Source organism: Falco naumanni, chromosome 2 (genome assembly GCF_017639655.2).
Source record: "Falco naumanni isolate bFalNau1 chromosome 2, bFalNau1.pat, whole genome shotgun sequence".
Classification (NCBI taxonomy): Eukaryota; Metazoa; Chordata; class Aves; order Falconiformes; family Falconidae; genus Falco; species Falco naumanni.
This window is the reverse complement of record NC_054055.1, coordinates 103,678,760-103,704,496: the sequence shown is the minus strand read 5'-3', so window position 1 is coordinate 103,704,496 and position 25,737 is coordinate 103,678,760. Positions and strand designations below refer to the sequence as shown.

The 25,737-nt window shown below is 40.0% G+C and overlaps 1 protein-coding gene across 4 annotated transcripts in view; it reads right to left on the bottom strand.

Annotated features, from left to right (window-relative positions):
• The window catches only part of LOC121083016 (amyloid beta precursor protein), a 229,415-nt gene that overhangs the window by 81,818 nt on the left and 121,860 nt on the right, over positions 1-25,737 (bottom strand). For 2 of the 4 annotated variants that reach the window (XM_040582851.1, XM_040582852.1), the window contains exons 6-7: positions 14,035-14,237; positions 3,549-3,716 (exon numbers count right to left, since the gene is read on the bottom strand). In XM_040582851.1, the coding sequence (XP_040438785.1) occupies positions 3,549-3,716; positions 14,035-14,237 (371 nt within the window). The remainder of the gene's footprint in view (positions 1-3,548; positions 3,717-14,034; positions 14,238-25,737) is intronic. The other 2 variants (XM_040582854.1, XM_040582855.1) reach the window with 1 other exon arrangement.

Genomic DNA, 25,737 nt, shown 5'->3' with positions numbered 1-25,737 from the left:
GAACAATAAGGAGAAACAGCATGGTGATACTGAAACAGCAGATGAAACAAGAGAAAAACAAAGTTATTTTATTAACAGAAATAACAGGTGTATAGCTCAGAGTATAGAACACACTGAAATAGCATAAAAATACAGGAACTAACTACGTAACTAAAGTAGTGTGGAAAGTGTACCCTAAGGACTCAAACCTTTGAGAAACTACTGAAGGAAAAAAAAAACAAACCCAAAAAACCCCACCCAACAAAAAGGCAGGTAAAAGCCCTCTGGGTTATCTATTTTAAAAGATCAACTCTACTTTTCCTCATGGCCAGCTGTGCAAATGAAGCCAAGCAGCTCAACCTAACTTTAGTTTCCTTAAAGAAAAAATTAGACTGAAAATTGGGAATCCCAAAGTAAACCAAGGTGTCTATGGAAAGGACAGAAATGGTAACGTTCTTGGCATTGTTTTATTGAACTGAACCTAGGAAAAAATACCAAACCAAACCCAGCTTCTACAAGATAGAGGAATCTCCCGGGCTTGTTGGACTATGTATTATATCTGAATGTACCTAATGAATATCATATATAGCAAATGTCGACGTTATTTCTTATTTCATTTCTAATTCCACATGCTGTGAGAGAATAGCCAGTCTTAAAAGAGAAGATCATTTATTCTCACAAACAGCATGAGCTGAACAACTTTGGCTGCCAAGAGACAAGTCTGAAGACGACAGACAATCTGATTTCCAAATTTCATTCAATCCATAATATTCTTTTCCAAGATCCCGGCCGAGGTCACCCTTTGTAGCAGAAGATTTCCTGCAAAAAGGTCACTAGGTTGATTGGAAGTATAATACAGAAAACTCAACTGTATTGCTCTTATATATGCTTTCATCTACAACCTGTATATGAAAGGCAAAACCACTGCATTACTGAAGTAACAAATCAGAATCTCATCCCTCCAGATTTTACTGTGTAAGGATAATCCTCATCAAGTCTGTTTTGTGATGTGACTGCTCTTTTAGTCAGCAATACCATTCCCTCTGTGTAATAATTTTGCAGCACTATGAAAGCCAGAAATGAAACACTCCGGATTTGAAGTACTGAGTGAGTAACTACAGCTCTGTATGCAAGATACACGATCTTTGGAGATCTTTGAGTCTGCACATAGGCCCATTGCAGAATTGGGACAAAGAAACACATCCATATGGCTCAGCTTCAAGGGCAGGAGCCAAAAGCAAGCTGTAAAAACGGGATGTTTAACAAAACTGCAATCCTTCAAAAGTCAAGATCTACTACAAGTCCTTATTCATGCTGTTGTCCAGCCTTCAGAAAAATATTAAAATTTTTTTAGTAACACTGACAAAGGCAGTAATAATCCTCAGTTCCTACCAGGTATGTGAAAAGGCTGACTTCTTCCAACAAGAACCAGAGTATGCAGCTTTTAGAAACTCTTATACTGACCATTAAATAAGATGCTCAGCACAAAAGGCCAACAGCTATTCTTCATTTAATCCTACTTTGTTGGACATGAAATAAGGATGAAGTGCCCCCCCCCCCCCCCCCCCCCCGCTTTTTTTTAATTTATTTCTGGGGAAATAAACAGGTTCTCTCACAAGAGGTGTACTTTCAGAGGTAGACGACCTTCATTTGCCTTGTATGGACCAAGACAAATGCCTGCAGTATCCAAAGTTCTATGCAGGTAAAGAATGTTGAGTTGTGTCATTTTCCCTTGCTGAGGCTACTTAGATGCAAAGTAGTAAAAAGTTCAGTTTTTCACCTGTTTGCCATTACTAGTTTTGATGGTCACCATCTTGCCTGGGATCAAATAACCACTTATGCGTGATACTCACCCACATGTGACTGAAAAAGGTAATCATCCTTTACAAATTCTCTATTGGCCATAATAGTAAGGAATGAACACAGCCTCATCTTGGCTACCTGAAACTAAATGTGCAAGCGCTCAAGTGGCTTTTCTAGGCTTACCACTCAACATACCTCTCTCTGCAGTGTTTTTCCTATGCCTCTAATCTGCATAAGCCATTCGTCTTCAGTTTACTTTTCCTTCCTCCTTCCATGTCTACAATATCAACTGCTCATCAGTATCACATACCTTCTATATTTCACTGCTTAAATATTTCTTCTTTAAAACCACCTTTTTCTTTTCCTACTGCTGTCCTAGTTTAACTTGTTACAAAGTCCCAGTTTTTCTTGCCTGTCATAGGGCATGCAGAGACAAACCACATTTTGCATCTCTGGAGACATCTTGCCTAACACAGCAATGCAATGGTTCAAAATTTCATTCTATTGCATAGTTGTTCTCTCTTCACTACATCTTCTGTTTTATTGCAGAAGGTGATCACTGTCCATGAGGTATCCTTCTCGCCTGCCTTGTGGTAGACTTTCTCCGCATCCCTCCATGGCGTTTTGCCATGAACAGCTTGAAAAGATGCAGAGATTAAATGCAGCTGGAGCACCAGAGCAGCAATCCTGCCTCCACAACTGCATTTGCTCCTGCTCCAATCAAATACGGGTCAGCTCCTCTGTTCCATGACACACATAGCACACCTTATGAGGGCTCTGCCTGCATTTGCGTGTATTTTTAAGCCTTTCTCTTACTGCAAACATTTTTAGGTGCCGCCTGGAAAATATTTTACTAAAAGGAGCCTTAGTGTGCTGCTTCTGTTCTGCTCCTCCATGCTCTGTGAGCAGTCAGGGCAGTCAGATATGTACTCACTCTTTAACATGTCAGATGTAAATGGCAGCTAATACTTTCCCCCAAGAGTACGTGCTGGCAAGGCAGATGGGAAGGGAGCATACATGAGGCTCCTCCTGAGCTCAAACCCAGCTGATAAATCCAGCATCTGATTTATCAGCTTCAATACTCTGTAATGGAGTAAGCCTTCCTTCTCAAACCAAAAATCACAGTGCAAACACTGTTTCTTCAGGGAAAATGATCGTTAAAATATATGGTTCGTTCTAAGTGGGAGCTGATTTACATCCATGTGTATCACAGCCCTTAGGGAAACCTGAAAAACCTGATTGTCATTTCTCCCCTTTTCTTTGCAAACACACACAAAGTATTCACTCAAACTAAAACCAATCAAACAAACAGAAAAAATACCTGGAAATAAAAATTCTGTTCTTCTAATGAGCTTATATTGCTTTGATTAAAAAAGGTCAGAAATAATACATGAAAAACCACTGTAAACACTATGAGCTATTTTTAAACTTACCTGAGGTTTCCCTAAGGTTTGTGTTTTTTCCTGCACATGCATTGTAGGTGCAGACACAGACACACACAAACATGTCAGTACGCTTCGACAGAAAATTAAGAGAAGGTGAGTGCGAAGGCCTCATCTAAGGAAGTGTTAGGCTTTCAGCTACCTACTTGCAGACTCCCCATCTACAGCACCACGCAGTCACCCACTACCATGCTGGGTTAGCAAGAGGCTAATGAGGATCGAAGCGGTGAGCAGAGGTGTCGGACAGACCGCGGCCGGGGGTTAGTGTGAGCCCAGGCTCGCTGCCACGCGGTGGGAGCCAGGGAGGCGTGGAGGGGCACTTACTGACGCTGCCACAGACCGCCATGCAGTACTCCTCTGAGTCAAAGTTGTTCCGGTTCCCGCCGCAGCCGCCGTAAAAGAAGGGCGCACACTTTCCTTCGGCCACGTCAAAGTACCAGCGGGAGATCATCGCGCGGCAGGGACCAGTCTCGGCTTGCTCAGAGCACACCTCTAGTCACAGGAGACCCGGAGGAACCACATTTAGCATGTAAATGGTAGCGTCTCGGTTTCCTAATTAGGTGCCTCTCAACATCCACACACGCAAGGGAGGAAGGAGGTGCACCAAGGAGGTGTTTCAGGGAACGGGAAACCCTTCCCTGGAAAACCACCCCGGAGACAACAAAGGTAAATTTTGAGCTGACAGATTCATGCCACTAAGTCTCCTTAGCCTGCCTGTACTTCTGTGGTTTTAGCTACTTTATCTGCACACACTGCGGGGTGTTGCCCCGAAACAAGCTCCAGTGTGGTGGCAGTGGAACAAGTGTGAGGTTTCATCTGCCTCCAGGCCAGAGGGGTACAAACACTGACCGTCTGCGGGGTCTGCCAATGGCCCCAGGCAGATTCCTGCCCAAGCAGACTACTCAGTACCTGTCCAGAAGGGCAACATCTGAAAGCAGAAAGAGACACATTTTCTCTTATTGTTTTGTTTTTTGGTTTTGTTTTGTTTTTTTAGCTATATACTACCTCCTCCCTGCCCAAACTGAGGTGGTTTCCCATCTTATACAAAAGAAAAAACAAAACTGAAATATGAGTTATAGAAGAAAACAATTATCTTCAGACACCTACTTATATAGTCACTGCTGAAGAAATTCCCCCTTGCAAGCTGCCCAGCACAGAGTTTCTAATTCATAGTTCAAGGGCTCACACATATGAAATTACTGCCATAGTTTTAACCCATCCATGGGAGGAAATCTCATCCCCGGTCAATATATAGGGAAAAAATTTAAATGGTTTGTGTTTGTGTTCACTGTGAGCTGCCACAGTCTCTGCCTACATCCTGCAACACATGAAAACCTGAGGGAAGAACCAAACCACAAAAATTAAAGGAAGACAAAGCAAATTCTGCCTGCAATTTGGAGTTCAGCCAATTACACACGTAAATGTATAGCCCTTTACCAATAATGTTCCAAACAGACAAAAACAGTTTTATCTTTCAATGTGCTGCATAAGTCATTTCAAATCTACATAATATTAAACACCAATACACCCCTCATTTGCTTTCATCCCACGCACTCCATCGGCAGACAAACCGGTATGTTCAACGACAGGCTTCTAAATTCTCTGCATATATTTGAATTTTGTGGAAGGCAGATCCCTAAGGGTTGAAAGGTATGAAGAAATATCAGTGCATTAGCACTGAGAATCCCCCGCATGCTCATCGGCTCTCAGATGTTGGCTACAAAGAATCCTGTTTTTCAGAGTCTCTCCTGATCCATCACTTCACTCTCCCCGGGAGCACCGCTAATTATAAATAGGTTTTATTCCACTTGTCATTGGCAGTCAGTATATACCCACATTTCCTTAAATATATAATACAGGTATAATTTTACATGGGTTTAACATTCACCTATCGGATCCATAAATAAAGTCAAGAATCAATTTTAGGGAGCATACATTTGATCTGGGAGGAACAGATCCAAGCATACGCAACCATCAGGGATGTGCTACAAATGTCACAGTTCTGGGGGAAGCAATTAGGGCCAAAGGAACACCAGCTGTTTTTTTTTTTTAACTTTAGAGAAAAAACAAGTATATTTAATTGTACAACACATTAATTACAATTAACTGTATACTACCATACGATTAATTATAGACCACATTTAGTATACAAGCACTTCTATTTATTTTAAAAACAAATCCAGCCCTGCCATCCACGTATACAGTCAAATCTCCACACAAATCCAACTCTGCACAGCCTTGGAAGAGCTGCCAAATGTCAATTAGAGATGAATAGTGACTCTTTACGTTAGAGAGACAGGTATAATCAAGAGAAATTTTGCTGACAGGAAGTGTCATTTCAAAAGACACAAAGACCTCAACAACTCAGTCTTCCTTAGTTAATGTTGACTACAGGCTGACCTCTACCCACACAGTAAGCTCCTTCTAGGTTTCCCTCAAAATGCTATTTCTGTTGTAACATCTGACTTATTTTTTTGCACTGTTAAGCGCTATCGGGATGGGACAGGTTCGCATATTTATGAAATTTCCCATAGTTACCTCTCTCCAGAAATAGCAGCAGAGATTTTTTTTTTTTTTTGCATGTGCAAAAGCAAAGCTAATTGTCCATCAAATAACTGATGCTAATGATAACAAGGAATTGGCTCTTTGGAAACCAAAGTCATACATACACATGAAGATACACTTGAACAAGCATTCAGGAAAACCACAGGGCAACATATTAAAAAGAGCAAACCTGAAGCTCTGCAGCCCAGCGTTGTGGCCAGAGACCTGCCTCCTGCCTGATCTGTCATCTCCCATCAGGCCGGTGGTGACAGTGCAGGGCAGTGGAGGGACATCCTTCCCTCCAGCCTGTACAGCCAACCATACTGCTGTTGGGGAGACCTAAATGATCATTACTTCACTGCAGACAGAAATGGTCTACTGCGAACAGTTTATGACCTAAATGAAGATTAAGCAAGAGAGGGGAAAAACACTTCGGATTACTGTTTCACAGTTGCTCCCTTTGAGGGAAGTGTGTTGCTGGTCCAGTCTAGGAAACTTCTCAGTGCTGTCACCCCTTTCCCAGTGTCACCACCACCATCCACCACCGCCTGGTCTCTGTGTGGGGTGCTGAGAGTACCATTGCTTCATCCCTGCTTTGGGGTAAAAGTACATTTTTAAACCAGTTTCCATGCCTAGGAAATGGTCCCATAGCTCCTGTTAGTGCGTTGCTCCCCCTGTGCCTCTCTCCATATCCTCATCACTTGTCCTTACAGAAAAAAGCCACTGCATTTGATCCTCAGCTGTACCACCTCTTCTGAGAGGATGGGGAAAGGACGTGCAGAGATGGGAAATTCAACAGGTTTTGTTGGGCTATCAATCCAAATACCATTTCCCCATACATGGCTACAGTGTAGCAAATAATGCGTTATGATGGATGAGCTATGGTATTTTCACAGGTATTAGCAAAAGGCAGGCAGTATACAATGCTAAATGATTAATCAAACAATTAAAAGCTGTCTTTGCTTTATACATAAATCCTGTTGCTGAAAACTGATTAAAAGATGAGTTACTTTTTGCCACTGTGTAATTCAATTTTACTTGATACCACAAATAATTTTTATCAAGTACAGCATTATTGGTGAGCTTTGCTTTGAGGAACTTGTGCACTCTCCCCCCTCTGAAGATGCATTTTTGCCTTTGGCTCCATGAAACTGGGTAATACTAGAGGACAAGCCTTTGCCACAACCCAGGTTCATAAGCTGTCTAAATTCTGTTTTCAGATGCTTACAGTTTTCAAACCATCCTTCTTCAATAGTAAAATTTCTCTCATCTTCTCTGTGCCCTGAATCAAAGATTACAGTTGCCAATACCCTCCTTCTCTAAAACCTTAGATATGGCAAATTATTTCTGAGATAATCGGGAAAGTACAATTCAACTTTCCTCATTCCAGGCATGTTATACTTTATTCTAGCCTCTCGATGCCAAAGGAGCTATTTCTAACCAAGCAGGTAGATCATTCCCTGAAGGACAGTGCTGTGGCAAAGCCTTTTGCTTTGCTTTTAAATTAATAGTTAAAGTGACACACTGAAAACTAACCAGTTACACTGAACACCAGCACTGTCTGTGTTCTTCTGTCTTTGAAAAGCACAGACTTCAGCACCCTAGGAACTAATGCACAGTCTTCTAGTATGTGGACATTGATTTACAGGGGCTTTACACAAAGTACTTCCACAAACACCCATTTAACAAAATCCTCAAAGTCGAGCTAATTAGAATTTATGTGCCAACACTTTAGATACTTGCAATGATCAGTTTTTACAGAGGGAAATATAAAATATGGTTCTGAGCTGTTTTTAAAAATTTTTCATTACCATATAAACTGTTCCTTTTCTGTTCCTTGAATAAAAACTATTTTAAATCAAAGTGAAACTGTAATTGCTTTATTCCAAAATCTCAACTCCATGCTTCTTCTTTCACATGGGACTAACACTTACTCTGTGAACAGCAACATTTTCAGTTGAGGAGACTGAAATTTAAACTTCTGATGTGGAAAAGAAATATTAAAGCTACATTTACATATTTCTATCATTGTAAACATCAAGGTTCCTCAGTATTTTCTTCAGGATTTGAATTTATTTACATGATCATGAGAACTAAGCTCATTTAAATGCTGGCACAGTTAGTCTCAAACCTTACACCAGAAATTAAATTTGAAAAGACTTAAGGAAAAAAAGGACCAACAGGAAGAGTTAGACTGCCAGCTCTGACTTGTCTTGGGAGTTGCTGGGTCCTCTATTTAGTTTACATTTCTGAAAAACCTCTTTATCTTAATGATACAGTAGAAAGTTACCATCATGCTGGCTTAGAAATACTACAAGTTCTTTAATTTAGCCACAGTAGTGGAAAGTACATTGTATTGCTGACTTTTTCTATACTACCAGCCCTTCAAGTTTCACGTTGATATTGTCAAGTACATACAAATAAATCATACTGGTGGCATGAACCAACTCACCAGCACTGGTACGTGTTTGCTTTGTCTGTGTTGCTGCTGTTAGTTCAACCTGCGTATCATAATCACAGTGGACCCAAACAAGTCTTAAACAAGGACCTAAACCACTTAGCTGCTTAAGTATATGGAATCACAATCTTATATTTTACCGTTCATATTTCACTAAAAACAGAGTAATCTATTAATGCAAGAGAGGTCAAAGGAATAAACCTCTCGAATATATATCATGAAGTATATGCTCCACTTTATCATGCGCTAGTATATAAAATATTGCAACTGTCGTTATTTTGGCTTCTGTGTCTTCAGGAACTGAGAACTATAGTTTGAGGATATTAATACACACATATCTATATTGGTCTCCATTTTTTAACTTGTTGAGAAATATTAGACAAGAGTAAATGCATGGTTTTCCTTTTAGTTATACTGTTGGCGTTCCAAAAAGGCACAATACTGTTTTGCTCAATGAATTAAAAGGGAATATTTAAAGATAATTTCATTGAAACAGAACTTCCTCATTCTGAATATATGGTTAGAACAGGCAGCCAAATTTCTGTTTTCAAAGACAAAAGCTAATTTCAGAAGAGGTTTTTGGAATTAGGAGAAGACAGCTGTGAAGCTGGCACATACTCTCGGAATAAAGTTTTGTACAAGCTACACAATTGCTAAGATACTTCCTACAGAGAAAGTTAAAAGAGCAAAATGATGACTTCTAAATGCAAAACTGAAGAACAGCTCTTCTAAAACTGTTAAATACCCTAAAATTGTAATTGCCGTCCTCAGCAATTAAGATATAATTTCTCTCTCTAATGTTTATTCTTTAGTTACTGGAGGGAAATATTTGGAATACAAGAAAAAATTAATTGTATACTTGGCTAGAATACAAAGCCTTACAATTCTTAGTGGAACAAGTATGTGAAAATACATTTTCTATTTATTTGTGCACAACATAACTAAATTTTTAAACAAGGTGCCATAGAGTTACTCCTGACAGCCAGAACCCAAACAAAAAGCCTGGTTTGATTTTAAATGTAGGTCAAAAAAATTTCATGAATTTAAGTGTATTTTAGAAAAGGTATCATTTCCACATAACATCATGATTATGCTAACAGGGCCAGACAGTGAATATGAGGACTAGGCCGAAAGTGCATTCCAGTCTTTTTACACAGCAAACCAAAATATTCAACTAATTATTGCTTCAATATAGTAAAATAACATTTTCTGTAGAGAAACAGATTCTTGGGGGATTTCTTCTGGCAACATATCTTTCAAATGAAACCACTCTCCATCCTCCAACCTTACATAAAACAGAACTATTACTGTATTTAGTATTTCAGTACTTTTGCCCTTGACCCAAAATAGTAATAATATACTGACTGCTTTTCCATCAACAAGATTACTAGATCATAAAAAAAGATTTCTTCTAATTGTAACATATTTTTAAGTATTGTATTACAGTGGAATAGCTATGCTTTAAATTGTAATGTCTAATTAAAAGCTATCAGTTACTTTAATGCAAATCCATTAGGTTAAATTTATCAGCTCCTGTTCATATGTTAAGTAGATTATCATTCTTAATGAAGATCTAACAAAAAACCAGCAGTTACCACAATGCATACTTAATCATATAGCAACCTACCTATGTTTTCTTAATATGGAATACAATCACACAGCATCACTTTCCAACTAAAGCACACTGCACAGTCTTGAAGCAAATGAAGAACAGGGAACTACTATTTCAAAGGAAAGATAATAACCTTTCAAAGAAGAAAGCAAGGCAAAACTATGGAAGGTGGAGAAAAGCCCAATTAATCTAGCATATACTACTAATATTATTCCAAAATTTACAGCTGATAGGTCTAGCAACCAGCGTTACCCTCCCTTGCCTTAGGGTAGATGGTAGCTGTCACTGAATGGATCTAAAGCCTTTTAGACATAAAAATCTTCAGCAAAAAGACCTTATGCTAGGATCAATAAAACTAAGAGCTACCATACAAACATTAGGTTACTTTTCTCTCGCTGGGAAACCAGCATATGGCCTCTTCCTTGCAACTCCAGATTGTAAACACAAGTTAAAACGTCACGGCAAGCAGCACTGCTTAAATTCTTTCCTAACTGTTTAAAGAAATCCAGCTGAATTAGGGAAAGCAAAACCAACTGCTAAAGGGCAACATTATACGCTAGATGAGGCAGGTCAAGCTTATGCTGCTGAATTGCCCGCATCTGCTGATAGGTATGCAAAAAAGCTGCCAAATGTTTTCTGCCAGGCTGCTGCGCTGACCCTGCTGCTCTCCTTTAAATGAGACCCGATTGACTGCTATGTTGACGGGAAGCACTAAGCTGAAATTGCTTAGTCTTTGTTGTACGCCAAGAGAGACTGATTTTTCCTGTCACCTACTGTGCTGAAGGAGAACAGAAACAAAATCACAAACAATTGCACATGAGGAGGGAGCAGCGCTCCTGCTTGCTTCAGTCACATGCTGGATGAATCACCTGGAGCCTGGATGCCTCAGGAGCAGCTCTGCAACCCGTGACACTGCAATGATGACAGCAGAAATCAAACTGCTCCCTTGCTTAAATCCTGGCCAGCAGAGTACCTCCCTTGCTCCTCGCAGAGAGAAAAGGCAAGAGCCACAGTCTCCCTGCAGGGCTTCATAAATGAGCCACACTTTCTTCAGCACAAATTTGGTGATAATATCTTCCAGTGACTGAAGGCGAAAAATGTAGATGACAGTAATCTCACCATCTGGATCCCTGTAACCTCAGACACACAACCTGCTGGATTTAACATGTAAAACCCAGCAAGAGCATATCTGAACATTTAAACTGGGTCTGCTGCTCTACTCTATATGACGTGAGAGTAAAGATGGTCCCTCACAAAAGTTAGGAAAGTGAATACTGGCATAGTATTTTATGCTACGGAAAGTTTATTCACATTTTCTAACAAACACTATAGCTTGTAAAAATATGGTTACTGCAGAAACTGAATGAAAAGATTGTCCTCCCGCCAATGACCTCTCTCATTCTTGAGGCAAGACTAACTTCCTTTTCACTGAAAATAAGTTTGCAAGTGGATTTACTATTGCTATTTTGATCACGATTCATTGAAATATGTATAGAAATAAAATTGCCTGAAAAATTGATTCTACAATAGCTCAAGTGCCTTTAAAGTATAACATTACACTTATGCTTTTCAATTATTTATGGTTGACGGCAATAATTTCACTGATTTGGGAGAGAAAGCGCTCAGTGCCAGCCCACAATTACATCCTACTGTACGTGTTTAGAACAGTTGTTCTTTGTTGATTTCACATGTGAAAAGCAACTCCTCTCAAACTGGGCAAACCCGCTCTCTGTGCTCTTTCATGCTAATGACATAATATTAGCTACAGCTTCACAAAGTGTACATAAAACCGGCTGTAAAGTGTCTGTGAAGAGCATCCTAGGCTACATTGTATGAGCTGCACTGGCTAATGCTTGGAAAAAGTAGCCTGAACAGAGCTCACGTCCCTAAGAATGAAGCTCCGACACTTAAATCCATCTGGAGAGGCCTTCAAGGTGTCTCCACAGAATGGACCACTTCTTAATACATACATTGTCTACAAGGTACCTCTGCCTCTTTCATATTCACTGACAGTGACAAACTTTTCTGTTTGCAACAGCAGGACAACAGCAGATGCTCACCACAGAAGTTCCTATGCTGGATCTGCTGGCTGGATCAGGAGCACAGGGACCCTGTAGGAAGCTTCCTCTCAAGTACAGCAAGGGAAGTAAAAGCAAGGGCCAAGGCCGTAAGTTATCTGGACACTTCTACATTTAGAACTAAGCAAGCATTTTGCATAGTGCAGCTCTGTCAGACACCAGTTACACACATTCAGGGACTGTCTCTGCACCCCCTGTGCCCCAGGAGGACTTGAGGTCAGAAAGTCCAAAGGGCTGTGGCAGAACCGTGATGAAAACTTGTATCGGCAACAGACTGCCCTCACCTCCCTTGCAGAAACACTGATTTCACTCAGTCTGCCAAGGTGGGAAATTTCAGACTGGGGGAAAAACAGCACAATAGCATTTCATTATCAGCTACAAGCATATACATTTCTAAAGGATTTTTAAAAGGTGGCTTCAATAGTTTGCCTCATCTCTTTTGTATTTTACATTCATATTATTCCACACAACTCTCCTGAAGGCTAAACATCTTAACCTCTTTGAAATGTCAACCTCAGTAAAAGAAACACGTTCTACCTAATTTGTCCTTATTTCCACTCATCCAAAATCCCATTAAAGTCAAGTGTACTACTTTTTTTATTTTTTTTATTTTTTTTTTTTTTAAATTCTCTCTCAGTATTCATTTACCAGCAAGAACAGGGCGTTTTATCCCCAGGTGGTGAAAGCGCACATATGGAAATATATTTAATTGGTTTAAAGATCTAAACATAATCTCCTTCTGCCCCCTCCTCACTGAATGGCTCTCCCATAACTGAGCAAAGCACTCAACACAGTTATATAAGACAGAAATGCACAAGACTGCATTGCCAGCCTTAGAAAGAAACATTTGCAAATGATTTCAGCAAAGCATTAGCGCTTTTGATTAGCGAGCTTATCTGCACGTAGACCTAACAGAAAAACCTAAATGAAGTAGCATCCGAAGCATCCCCTGGGCATCCTTCTGTCCCCAGCGTGTGTGATGCACCGTGGCTGGCAGCCCTCTGCTCCACACCTGCTCCACCAAACGCTGGCACAACAGTTCTAGAGAGTCACATGTGAAATGGGAGACTCTGCTGACACTTCAGTCAAAGCACCCCCAGAGGCAGGGGGTGAGTGGGAAAGCAAGGGGAGAGGAAAGGAGCCAGAGTGGTTATTTTCTGTCTGGTTCCATGACTGCCCCAATCCTGCCATTTTTCCTCTGCCTCCTGCAAGTCCCAACTCCTTTCTTTTCAACTGTAGCCTTTAATCTCATTTTCTGTCATAATCTCCAGCACTTACTGGGAAAGATGTAAGCACTGTAGAAAACACAGCATCTATCTTACTAAGATTTACACCGTATCAAATTGTACTTATTAAAATAGACATATAAGGACAATTTATTCAAATATGTATCACAGGAGAAATGTGGTATTTAAAAGCATGTTACTATGGTGTCCATCGACGAGGGTAAAATTCAAAGCTTAAAATGCAGTTATGTTAATAGCTACAAAATATCATGAAAAACACGTTTTAGAAATTAAGAATTCTTTCTCCCTTCATGATTTCTTTTCTGGGCAATGCATTCCTATTTCCTCCTCCCCTGTTCAATACAACTCATTAGTTAAAATCACTTCTCTACATAATTATCTCTAAATTCACCTAGTTTTACTGAATTACTAGCTCACGGAGAAATACTGGAAACAGGTATCTAACAGAAATCACACAAAATGACTAATCACTGTTGTTAATAGAAGACACCAAACCAGCTAGTGCTACCTTCTGCTCTGAACCGACACTCTCCATCCTTCTGCAGCACATGCACATGATAACCCACACACATACTCTTCCAGCGTTATTTGCCACGCATGGCAGTAAAATTTTATTTAATGTTCCTTTAAAATTAAACCAACCCTTCTGCTTCCATCCACATCATCCACAACCACACTTCATAGACACCTCCCAAGAATATTTGTAATGGGAAAGGGGAGGGGATCCAACATGCATATTACAGAAGCCAAAGCACAATAATGCTGCAACTTAAAATATTTTGCTGTTTGGAACATTTTTTGTTGTAAAGGGCAAACATGCAAAGCAGCAGGATCAGCTTTCCAGCCCCAAGCTAAATGCCCACAAATTTACCTCTGACAACCTCTTCCACAGACTCTGTAGTTGTGGTAGTAGTAGTTGCAATACTGGTAGTTCTTTCAGTTGCCTCCTCGTACTCTTCCTCTGTCTCTTCTTCAATTTCATCACCATCATCATCATCGTCATCAGCATCTTCATCTTCCACAACAGTTAGATCTTCATCTTCCTCTGGTTGTTCTTCTACTACCTTATCATCACTAAATAAAGAAATATATAATGATGTGTCAGCAACGAAATTATTTCAGGATAACAACAGAGAACACTTTGTTCAGAAACTCTGTAAGGACAAGAAGTTACCTGTTTCTCTGTCTTCTTCCCTCCCTTTAAATAAAAAAGAAAGAATCAGGGGCTCTGAAACATCCCAACAAGTAAGAAGTCAGAAATGCTAAAAAAAAACCCCAAAGTCAACATTAGCAATGCAGGAGAAAACTAGCAAGACTGGAGCTCCTCCTTTTGCACAGGGATGGAAAAAGAATCCCCATCAGCAATACCCTATTTTGACAGCTGAATAACACTCCAAACATGCTTGCTCCAAGCAACTGTCAACAAATCAATTTTTATTTTGAAAGCAGCTCAAATTAGCTCAAAATGCATTCAGTTGATATGCACACGGAAGCAAAAGAGCTCCTCGGGACTCACTCACCCAGGAGACATCCAGAGGTTCACTGTGGACTACCTCAGTATTCCTCTGTGAAAGACAGGCAAGTGCTAAAGTGATGTGAAATTGTCTACACTGACTGCTGAGTTTTTTGTTCTGTTGTTAAAAGTTTTGTGGTGAATGGAAAAGCCACTTGAACAAGAACCATGCAGAGTTGTCTGTTTTCACAAAGGACAGGACAGAGACAGTTGACACGTTGATGCTGCAGCTCATGCTTAGCTGATTGTTGTCTTTGAGGTTTTATCTCCAGCACAGCAAGCTCAGCTCAGATGTGCTACGCTACCAGCATCACTGTACAGTTGATGCGCAAGGCCTCCATGAAAGACCCATGGTACTGATGTGTACTAGGGTGGCAACACATGCATCCCTATGCTCACAAAGAAATCCCAAACTACTGGGCTAAATATTGTTGTCCATCATGGTGCTTTAAATTCATATAGCCGCCTAAAATCCACAGCCTTGGACGACAGGAGAAAATACTGAAGCTGACTATCAAATGCATTGGGTGGCTTAATAGGTTAAGGATTTTCTGGAATCACTCTTAGTTCTGAATGATATAGGCCACAAGCCAAAAACTGTACTCTTGGGTACTGCTACCGTTCTTTTGAATGCTTCCTAACTCAGTGCCCAGCTGTGGCAAGGTTTCAGGTTTGTTAATCTGATCTACTTGAAATTTACTACTAATGAATAAATGATCTTTAGATATTCAAACATGTGGTGACTTTTTGTCACCTTCATACACAAGTGGTTTTGCATCTTTTTCATAGCATTGCATATGCTTGAACAGCCTTTTAGGTGAAGTTAACAACTGCTCTCCTTTACCTCGTTTTGAGGGTCAAACCTCTCACATTTCATTTTATAATGTTGCCTACTACAACTTTGAAAGCAAACTCAGAGCAAAAAGGAGGGCAGTATGATATTTCTTAATAGGATATTAAGAAGAAGTTAAGAAATAATGATAAAAAACTTGTATGTCACAAGCCTGACTACTAGGAGAAAGCTAACTCTACTTCAGTCTTTCAAACACGAATGAATCCCCTGTTCCCTTCTCCCCCAAATATGTGGCCTCCAGAAACACATTGCAGATTTAAGATAATAGTGAAGCTCTCCACTGGGGGAAGCCCAGGCAGGTTATACAAATGGATGTGGCAAAACTACCTTACAGAAGAGTCTGCATAACAGGTCATCTGTTTCCATTTACATGGGAGAAAGACTGAAAAAAGAGCACAAACCCACTGGATTCTTCTCTTAATTTTTCTTGATTTCTAAACTGATTCAGAAATCTCACCGTTGCCACTCTGGTTTCCCCCTGGAAATCTAATTTCAGTATGTCTGAAATTTCCAACTTTGTTTTTAGTAACTCCCTTCTGAACAGCATATTTCTTCTGTTTTTATTTTTCTTACCACTTATTTATGAACATGAAATAAATGCTACACATACACCATTTTCAACTGCAAGAGTGAGGTGGATTTGTAAAACCCAGTATGTTTCTGATCTCTAGGTTAAGGGACATCTAGACTTGGCTAGCTAGACATTTAAACTAGACATGCCAAGTATAAGACATACAAATTTTGATCAAGAGCATTAGACACCATATGCCTTTCAACACTGAAGAAAGCTGCTCTCTGTCTTTCTCTCACCTAAGCTACGAACACAGCGTGCTTTAAAAACCCTGTGATTATTTTTCCTCTTCCTTTCACATGAATGATCACTCTCAGATATTGGTAAGCTCATAAAGTTAAAAAAGGATAACAAAAACAAGCTAATAAACAAAGGAAAGTCAATTAGTCACATGGAAAGCCTCTTCAAAAATAATTTGTATGTGTGCATCCACTATCCATCTGTTCTTAGCTATACAAAAGCAATCAACTTGGCTATGTCAGTTCACAGTGCTTTGCTGGGAAATTCTCAGCATCAAGGCCAAGATTTTTTTTTTTTTTTTTTTTTTGGGGATGTGATGGTGAATGGGGCAGGATGAAGGAAGACAATTCTCTGTGTGCACTGGTTGGCTGTGCCTGCCATCAGCGGGCCTTGGTTTCTTCTCCAGTAGCTTACCAGAAGTAAATGCTTAAAGGATAGCCCCCACCTACTTCCCTTTATGACTTGCTGCTTGCTGAAGAACTAGACATCTGAGAATGTGAAAAAACACCCCAGAAGTGATGAAAGACTACCACAACTTATGGCATCAGGCTCCTGAAAATAGTCTAAAAAGTTAGCACAAAACAAGTAGAATATTCTTTCTACTACTTTGATCACTCCTAGGAAAATCGTATTTCTGCTAGCAACATATTCTGCAAGACTCAAATCACAAGGGTAGTATTTCACCGGATTATATTTTATTACAAGAAAAAAGAACAATGAAAACAGAAGTGGTTTTGCCTTAGATTTAGATACCTAAATGGAAATGAAAGTCTTGCTATATACTTCGGAGAATTAAGATACCTGAAATTGGGCTTTACAAGTCATTTCCCTATTTAACAGGCTTTAAAAACTTTCATTGTACAAAGTGTGAAGCTGTATCAGGTTCTGAAGAAGCATTCCAGGGTTTCTCTAAAAGTAATTATTTTTCTAGCTGCCTACTTTATTTTTATTTATACAGTGCTCAGTTAGTCTCTTCCCCTATTAGTGCTCTCTTCAAAAGAGAAGGGATGCTCTTTTAAAAAATTTCTTCTTGAATGAAGCCAACTACCAGAAACTGACTGTCCTGGCATTATTCTGATGCTTTAATCATGCTTAGCTATATCGCACAGTGTAACAGACCAAACAGCATGAATACACAACAGCCAGGGACGTATCCTAGCGAGGCCTAACAGCGACAACAGCAACAGTTTCACATTGGTTATCAAGGCTACCCACTAAGTCACGCACTCCTACGAGTCAGTCACTGCTCAACAGCGCGAACAGAAGATGACCACATCATCCCAAGAGGCCACGGTTATGACAGACATGAGAAAATCAGCAATGCCAAGTAGTCCCTGCGCAGCGTTCCTCAGGGGCCCAGGGCCACAAGGAAGGAGGGGGGCTCCCGGTGTTTGTCAGTAATCAGGGGACTTTGAGCCTCATGCTTGAAGGCCCGCATTTAGTATAAACAACGCTACGTCTTGCTGTGCTTCTGCTGCAAACAAAGACAGCAGGTGGACTTTGCATATTTTTACTATAGCAAAGGTACTATGTCTTGTAATAAACATGAAAAAATGTGCTTTTGTTTTCTTGGATTTAACCATGGCTACCATCCTGGCTCTTCTTTAAAAAGCGCACACACGAGAGGGATGATAGAGAACAACAGAGAAGGCAATTAACTTACACTACAACATCTGGAATAAAGCATCAGCTTTTCAAAGGGGGGCAAAGCACTCTGCATTGCACAGCCTGCAGAGCTGTTTCTCCCTGTCATGTTAAATGCTCTGGTACCATTCACATTTCTCAATTAGCACCACCACAGTGCTATTTCCCAGACAACACATCTAACTTCTGCACACCTTTCACCTCAGTACTCCATTTAAACCACTGTTTTCAAACAAATTTTTACTACCAAATGAGTGTGGATACTACCGTTTTTCTCAAAAGAGTTGGAGGTTTATTTACTATGCACAGCAGGTGTGCTTACTTCTTGGTATTATTATTACATTTCACCTTCTTCAGTGAAGAAGTATGACTCAGTTTGTTTCTCCTGGAACCACAATACCTTGACAGCTTTTTCTATATATTCCCTTGATACCATCCCAGCCAGGGTTTTATTAGCACCGCAGACTGCACTGTCTCGTTTACAAGAAATTGTTGACATTTCGCTTTATCTTAGTGGTGCTGATGACAGTGGTTTTCAAAGGCTGCTCAAAAGAATTACTTGATACACTGACAAGTTCACAAATTTGTAAAGCTGTATTACCATCATCTGAATTTAACAGTTCAGCAATAAACAGCAGAGGTAAACTGTTAGGCTTGAAGGCAGCCATGAAAATACTTGCATGCACACATGCACATGTTAGTATCTCTCAATCTCCTGTCAGTAGAGCCTTTTGGCAAGGAGGGCCAGCACTTTACTTTCATGGTGGACGCAGAAGTTATCATGGCTTTGAACCTTCTGTTTCAATCTCCTCACATACGAAATATTAACATCCATTCCCCCTATAATGCAAACCACGCTTCCCTTGAGCATTTAAGTAGCATACTGGGTGTTTAATACCAATCATCTGCGCCCCTGTGTATGGTGAAACGAGGCATTTGAAGTTTGGTGGGTTTAGATACGTTTCCAATGCCATGGACACACTGGGGTTCCAGGCAGCCGTAAGAGGTAATTGATTCCACTGACTCCAACAGAAACATACCAACCATTCCGATGGCTGTATTTCTGCTTTTAAAACACATACCACTGTACAGCTCCTCCTAGTATGCACCTAAGCACACAGTTACAAGCAATGTTTAAATCAGGGGTCCTCAAACTACGGCCCGCGGGCTGGATACAGCCCCCCAGGGCCCTCAATCTGCCCCCCGGTATTTACAGAACCCCCCTGTCCCCCCCGCCAGGGGTTGGGGGAGGAAACCAAGCAGCCACAGATGACGGCCTGCCACTGCATCCGCGCGCCGGCCCCCTGGTTAAAAAGTGTGAGGACCCCTGGTTTAAATCATGGATCTTTAATGTTATCTATTAACTTCCTTTTCTCAATCCAGCACTACAGTTAAGAGCTGGTACCAATGTATTATTTATCCATTTCACTCAGAAGTGTGCATCATTCTGTTACTTTGTAAAGGTAAAACTGAAGAAATGATAAAGGAAAACAAAGCAAAGCAGATTGGGCTACCTCTTGCCATTCAAGAAATAAAAAAATGTTAGTAAATGAAAGCTTGTTTTCTGTATTCCAGTAACTTTCAACAGGGACAGAGGCAGAACACAGATGAGAATGACGATGAGTTTCCTTTCTAATGGTGTTTCAGAACTCATGGGGCATAAGCTACTCTCTGAGAGGTTTCTGTCTGCAACCATTAATTTCAGACAAAAATGTGGCAAAGCTTTCAATTTAGGATAACAGGTAACTGCCGACTAATTACTGCTATTAGGAAGCAGCTCATGCTTGTCTGCAGTAAATGCTCATCCATTTGGATGTATTTGAACCATGACTTTTGCCAAGTAACTTGAACAAAAACATATACCCCATTAGTGGGTGAAAAAAAAATATGAAAAGGTGTTCAAGACAGGTGTTTCAATATCTGGAAAGATTAGCATTCACTACACTTTGCAACTGTATTTTATTGCAAATAGATTCCATCTGGATTGCAGTTTTTATCAGCCACCAAGCCTGGGCAAATAGCCGGGTGGGGGGAAACTCATTCTAGGAGAGGAACCAAAACAGTTGCTGTCCGCCTACAGAGTGCAAGGCCATATATGTTGGCTCTAGATAGTTGTGGGAATTAGTATAGGAGAAGCAACTACTACACATAACTTGCAACCCTACAGGCCAAGCTGACGCTAATTTATGTATCTGTAACTTTTAGCCACTGCAGATGCCATCATCCCAGTTTCCAGCCCCTTGTGCTTCAGGTTCCCAAAAGTGCGCACACCCCCCCCCACCATAGCCTCTACAGCTCCTCCAAATTAACTCCAGGAAACATGTGATGGGACTGGGTCTTGCTTTGCTTCCAGCAGGTGATCTGATGAGCACAGATACATACTTATCCCCATGTACAGGAAAGCTCCAGAGCACAAAGTTCTTTAACTGTGGGAGTGGAAATGGACAGATCCAGCTGTGAGCCTCTATACACCTTAAGAGAAATGCCTTAAAAGAAAATGCACAACAGAAACAAAGAAAATTGCAGGAGTAGGACATATGCTTGGAACCCAAACAAGAACATAAATGCATTTGAGATGGCCTAATCACCAGACTTTTGGTTAAAAGCAAATCAGAAGGCTTACAGACAAGGGAATACATTCTCCATCAACAAACCTACGCATCAGAGGCCTGGGTATTTTCCACCTAACTTTTTTCCAAACCTTGCATGCTAGAAAAATTTCTACCAAGGGACAAGATTTCTCAGGAACCAGGTTTGATCCCACCACTGTACTCCTTTGAATAGTGTCACTAACTAAACATACGAGTCAACACAGGAACTACTTAGAGCTAAAACCTAAGCCAACAGTGCACTTTGGCACATGCGCACTCACCTCACCGTACTTTCCATTTACCTTTGGCTTTGGTACACTAGCTGACTTCAAGACTTAAGCTGAGTATACTAACTACATGAAACTGAGTATCCAGGTAGTAAATTTAAACACAAACTACCAAAGTAATTTTCACACAGTAAAAGAGAGGAAAGGAAGTCAAACGCAAGTGTGAAATGAAGATTTCAGCACTTACCTTGAAAGTCTAGGAGCAAGGGGCTGTAATAAAAAGGTCTACTTTCCTGAAGCATGGAGGAGGTGGGAATGGACAGCAGGGCAAGAATTAAACTGCACTGCAGTTGTGACATTAGGCACAGAGCCAAGAAAAAGTGTTATGCCAGACCTCCAATTTATATAACTGATCTTTAAAATGGCTTATTGGCTTCAAAATCTGGAAAATTACAGTGATTTATAGAATTGAAAGTCTGACCCACAAGATATCCCAGCAATAACGTTTCTGGTCTGTCTGTTAAGTGACCACAAAAGCTGAAACTGCTTAAAAATCACCACAATTATTTTCATTAGGGTTGGATTATACTAGGTTAGTAAATCAGGTATCTCACAACAAGAAATAATGTGATATTGGGACACATAAACACCTATTAAAAGACTGTTAAACTTTCAAGAACTCAAGATGGGCACCTTCCATTGCACAGCAAGTCAGGACGAGCAATTCATACTGCCTAGCATTTTTCAGACTTAATTTTGTCACCTCTAATTGCTTTCCTTTTTGTTTTCGTTTACTGAAGAGGTTGCAGTTATGTTTATTTTCACATTTCCTAAGAGGAAAAAAAATTGAAATAAGCTGTTTGAAGAAGTGTCACATAAGATGTTTTTGAGCTCTTAGACCTTATCAAACAACTGAATTACATGCTTCAGACTGTGACTGTCTCTTTCCTTTTACAGTACCTTTATACAAAAGCAATACCAAAAATGTACTTGGTTTCATTAACTTCGACAGAAAACAAGACAAGTTGCACTAAAACTCTTTCAATCTAATTTTTAAATGAAACATTTATAAAAACCAAATATGCATTCCTTGCCCTGCAACCTCTGGTAGATACATTTGTCTTTCCCCTCATATTTAAACAAGAAGGTATACTTCATACCATTAGAAATTTCTTTCCATAGCTGACCTGCTTAAAAAGATGGGCATACAAGGTAGCATGTAACATTTAATCTCGTGCATTTGCAGAAGGTACCTGTTGACTGATACACAAGAATACTTTTTCAAAACTCACCTAGTTTTCTCTTTGAAACAAACCCTCTGCTGGTGTTACTCTTCTGACAGTTTTCTTTGGAAGACAGAGGACTGAGCAAGAAGTATGTCAGTTTTAGAGAAGGACAGAGTAATAATACATTTAATCCATACTCTTTCTCCCTTCGTTTTTTTGGGTTTTTTTGCTAAAGAGAAACTTAAAAACTATAAACGTAAACATCTGCAGAGACACAAAATCAGGTTCTGTGAGCCTGATGACAATACTAAATCCAAAATCTTGACATCAGAAATGCATTAAGACTGAATGTGATGAAAGTGGGCAGAGTGAAGGGAAAGCGGGCAGATGAAGGTCACCTGCCACAGCCAGCTTGAGAATCAGCAGAAAAATCTGGATCTGTTACAACACATTTGTTTCCATCCAACCTGCTATCCTACAGCTGATCTCAGGCAGACAGTGTGAACTCCGTACCAAACCAAGTACCTACCCTGCTCGTGGAACTCGTTGTCTTGATACCCTCACACAACAACAATAGGGTAAAACTGGAAGAGTAACTTTGTTTTACAATTGAGAAAGCAAACAAAAAAATACCAGAAGCATGTAATGACTGGATGTTCAATTTAAGACAGCGAATACCATTTGTCAAAGAATGTGCCATCTTAATCTTTAAATACAGTTGCTACCAGCAGCAGCTGCAAAAGGACAGGACTTCGGCAGAACAGATTATCTCCACTCATGCAGCCAGAAGAAAAAGGGGCACCTTACACATGAAGTTTTTTTATGGTGGCCACAGCACGCCAAGCCTAGCTGAAGACTTTCATGGCAGAAGCAAGCATAGACCCAGTTCTCCTGGACAAAAGCATTTTACTGATTTAACCTTTTCTTCTTCACTCAGGCCACAATTTGAGTGTTATTTTTTTCATCAGCAGTGATCAAAATAGAGATCCCATGTAAAGAAATGGCTTGTCATCATGTAACCAAAGCCAAAACATTTGTGTTCAAGATGAGAAACCCTTTATCTCGCAAACAAAAAGCCCGATATGTTTTTGCTGTTTCACCCATGTATTCAAAGTGTGTAGCCTTTGTTAGAAGGCACAGGGAAAAAAGTACTTACTACACAAAATGCTTTACTACACTGCGCTGTTAACAGCAGAGCCTCACAAGAGGTCGAATTCTTCAATTTCCACAAACCACCCCACTGCTGAGCTCTTATTTCTAGTACAGACTGTAAATACCACTGCAAGGTAAAACAGAGCAGGAACTGCTAGACAACTTTATGGAGGGATAGACAGCTATGCATTCACTGGCACACAGTTGTGCTGCTGTGACAATATGTATCGAAAAACCCAGCTGTAAATTTCTCAATTCCCATTTTTTTCACGCATTATAAATAGTACAGCGCTTGAAATGGGGTGGTATATATCTCAATTTCACAAGAACTTCTGAGAACATTTTACAGACATATCAGAAGGGTTTTATAGAGTTGATTACTACCCAAACCTTTCCTTCCCACATTTCAGCCATCACAAGTCATTACAACTGACAGCTTAAAATTTTTGAATTTTTTGCCTACTACTTAAGGAAAACATGGCAGTTAATGGCTTGGTTTTGTGAGGTCAAAACCCCTTAACTTTTCTGGAAGTCAGCTTTTTACTAAATGTGCAAGTCTGATGTCATGAACCTCCTGAAACAAGCTCAACATTCACTCAAGTCCTACACAGGCAGCCTGCACAGCTAGCAAACTGCTTTTATTAGGGGTCACGAAAGTCTGGTTATCTTCTACTCATCACTTCCTCAATTAGATCAATTCTCTCCACCCATAGCCTCATCCATCACTTCAGTCAATGCTTTATACTCAAATGGTGATTGGATTTGCCAGCTCAGCATCACTGTAATTACCTCCCAAAGCAATGCACTGTTTCATCAAATCCATTCTAACTTTACTTGTCCTAAGAAGAAATCCAACACTTAGCAGTCTTTCTAGAGTCATTAATGCTCCGGTGTTTCTATGCTTTCTGAGTTTTATTTTAACAACCTCCACATTAAAAAGCAAAAAAATTGTTATTAAAGATATACCATAAACTATCGGAATATTAAGTAACAGCCAACATGAGAGACAAACCCAATTACTGTAAGAATGTGAGACACAGAATATGCTAATACCACATAAAGTATGCAAATAGAACAAAATACTTCTGGAGTTACTCAACATAAGCAGTAACATTATGCCTACAATTTGGTAATGCCTTAGTTTAATTTATAAAGAAAAGCAATTAGGTTTTATCATTAAAATACTTACAATAACACAGAAGTTCTTAGATAAGCTCTACCATTAATAATGTTTCAGAAGAGATATAAACCATTTTTTTCTAATGGTTCTGCTACAAAAATTAAGAAGATATGAACTTCCAACCAATTAGCTGAAATATTATATTGCAAAACTCAGAACACCTTCCACACTATCTCCCCAAATTAATTCAGTTTCTCTAAAATACCGATTGTGACAGACAACTCTTAGTGCAAAATTAATCTATTTCAATAATTGGCGTTAACGTATACTGGTGGGAAACTTCAGAGGAGGGGAAAAAAATACGAGAAAAATTAAGCAAGTTTCTAATTCCTAGTGTTCATTTTAGGACACTGACTCCCAATTAGGAACAATTTGTATTAGGACAGCTGATGAGAACACTGCCTCTGGCTGCACCCTTTCCCGCTCCCATGTCACAGACTGCTGAACTCCCCACCAAGCCGACCCTGAACCACCGCCACAGGCACACCACCCGTACCGCTGCTGGCACAAGGCTCAGTTTTCCTTAGGTTTTCAGGGGTATGAACAGCCTACATCTCAGTCTGCACAGTATGGAAAAAGGGAATTTTTTAATCCATCCTAACACAAGTCATTTCCTGCTTCTAAGTCAGAACGTGCAGTACGGACACTTTATCCACCTTCACGTCTGGTTCAGCTTTACTACCTCAAGTGCATGGGATTAGGGGGTGGATTATTTTTTTTTTTTTCTTTTTAATGTTCTGGCTTTTCTAAAGAATCATTTAGGAGAGTCCCACTGGAGCATTTCTCACTGAAATTTTAGAACTGACTTTCCAATTTAATGAAAAATCTGGTATCAATGAGAACTCGTTGTTTAACTTGAGTGACAAGATGGCTCAAAAATAGATGATACCCAAAAAAATGTTGATTTTATTTTTCCTGCAGTAAGCACGTTTCCAATGAAGAATTTAGCTTCAGCACTTTCCTTTTTCTTGATCAGTAACAGTTTTTCAGCTTTAAAATAGCAAAAACTTCAAAAGGACTCCAGATACCCCATTTCTACATTCTTCAAACAAATCTTTGGGCTCAGAGCTGGAATTCCAATTAAGCCTCAGATTTTTGACTCAGCGCTGTAAGAGAATATGAACAGTAGGATCAATGGGAGAGGAAGAGGAGGAGGAGGGAAGAACGGTCAAGAAACACAATGTCACTACATACTAGAAGTATGAGAAAACAGGCAGAAATTGAAGGATTTAACCAAGTAAGAATCTTGGAAACACCTGCACACCCCCCCTTCCCCCATGATTTCTTCCTCTCCAACTCTCCATATCCAGACACTGCTCAGGGTCTGACTCTTCCTCAGCCATGCGGCACTTCCCACCGCACGGGGACTGTGACAGC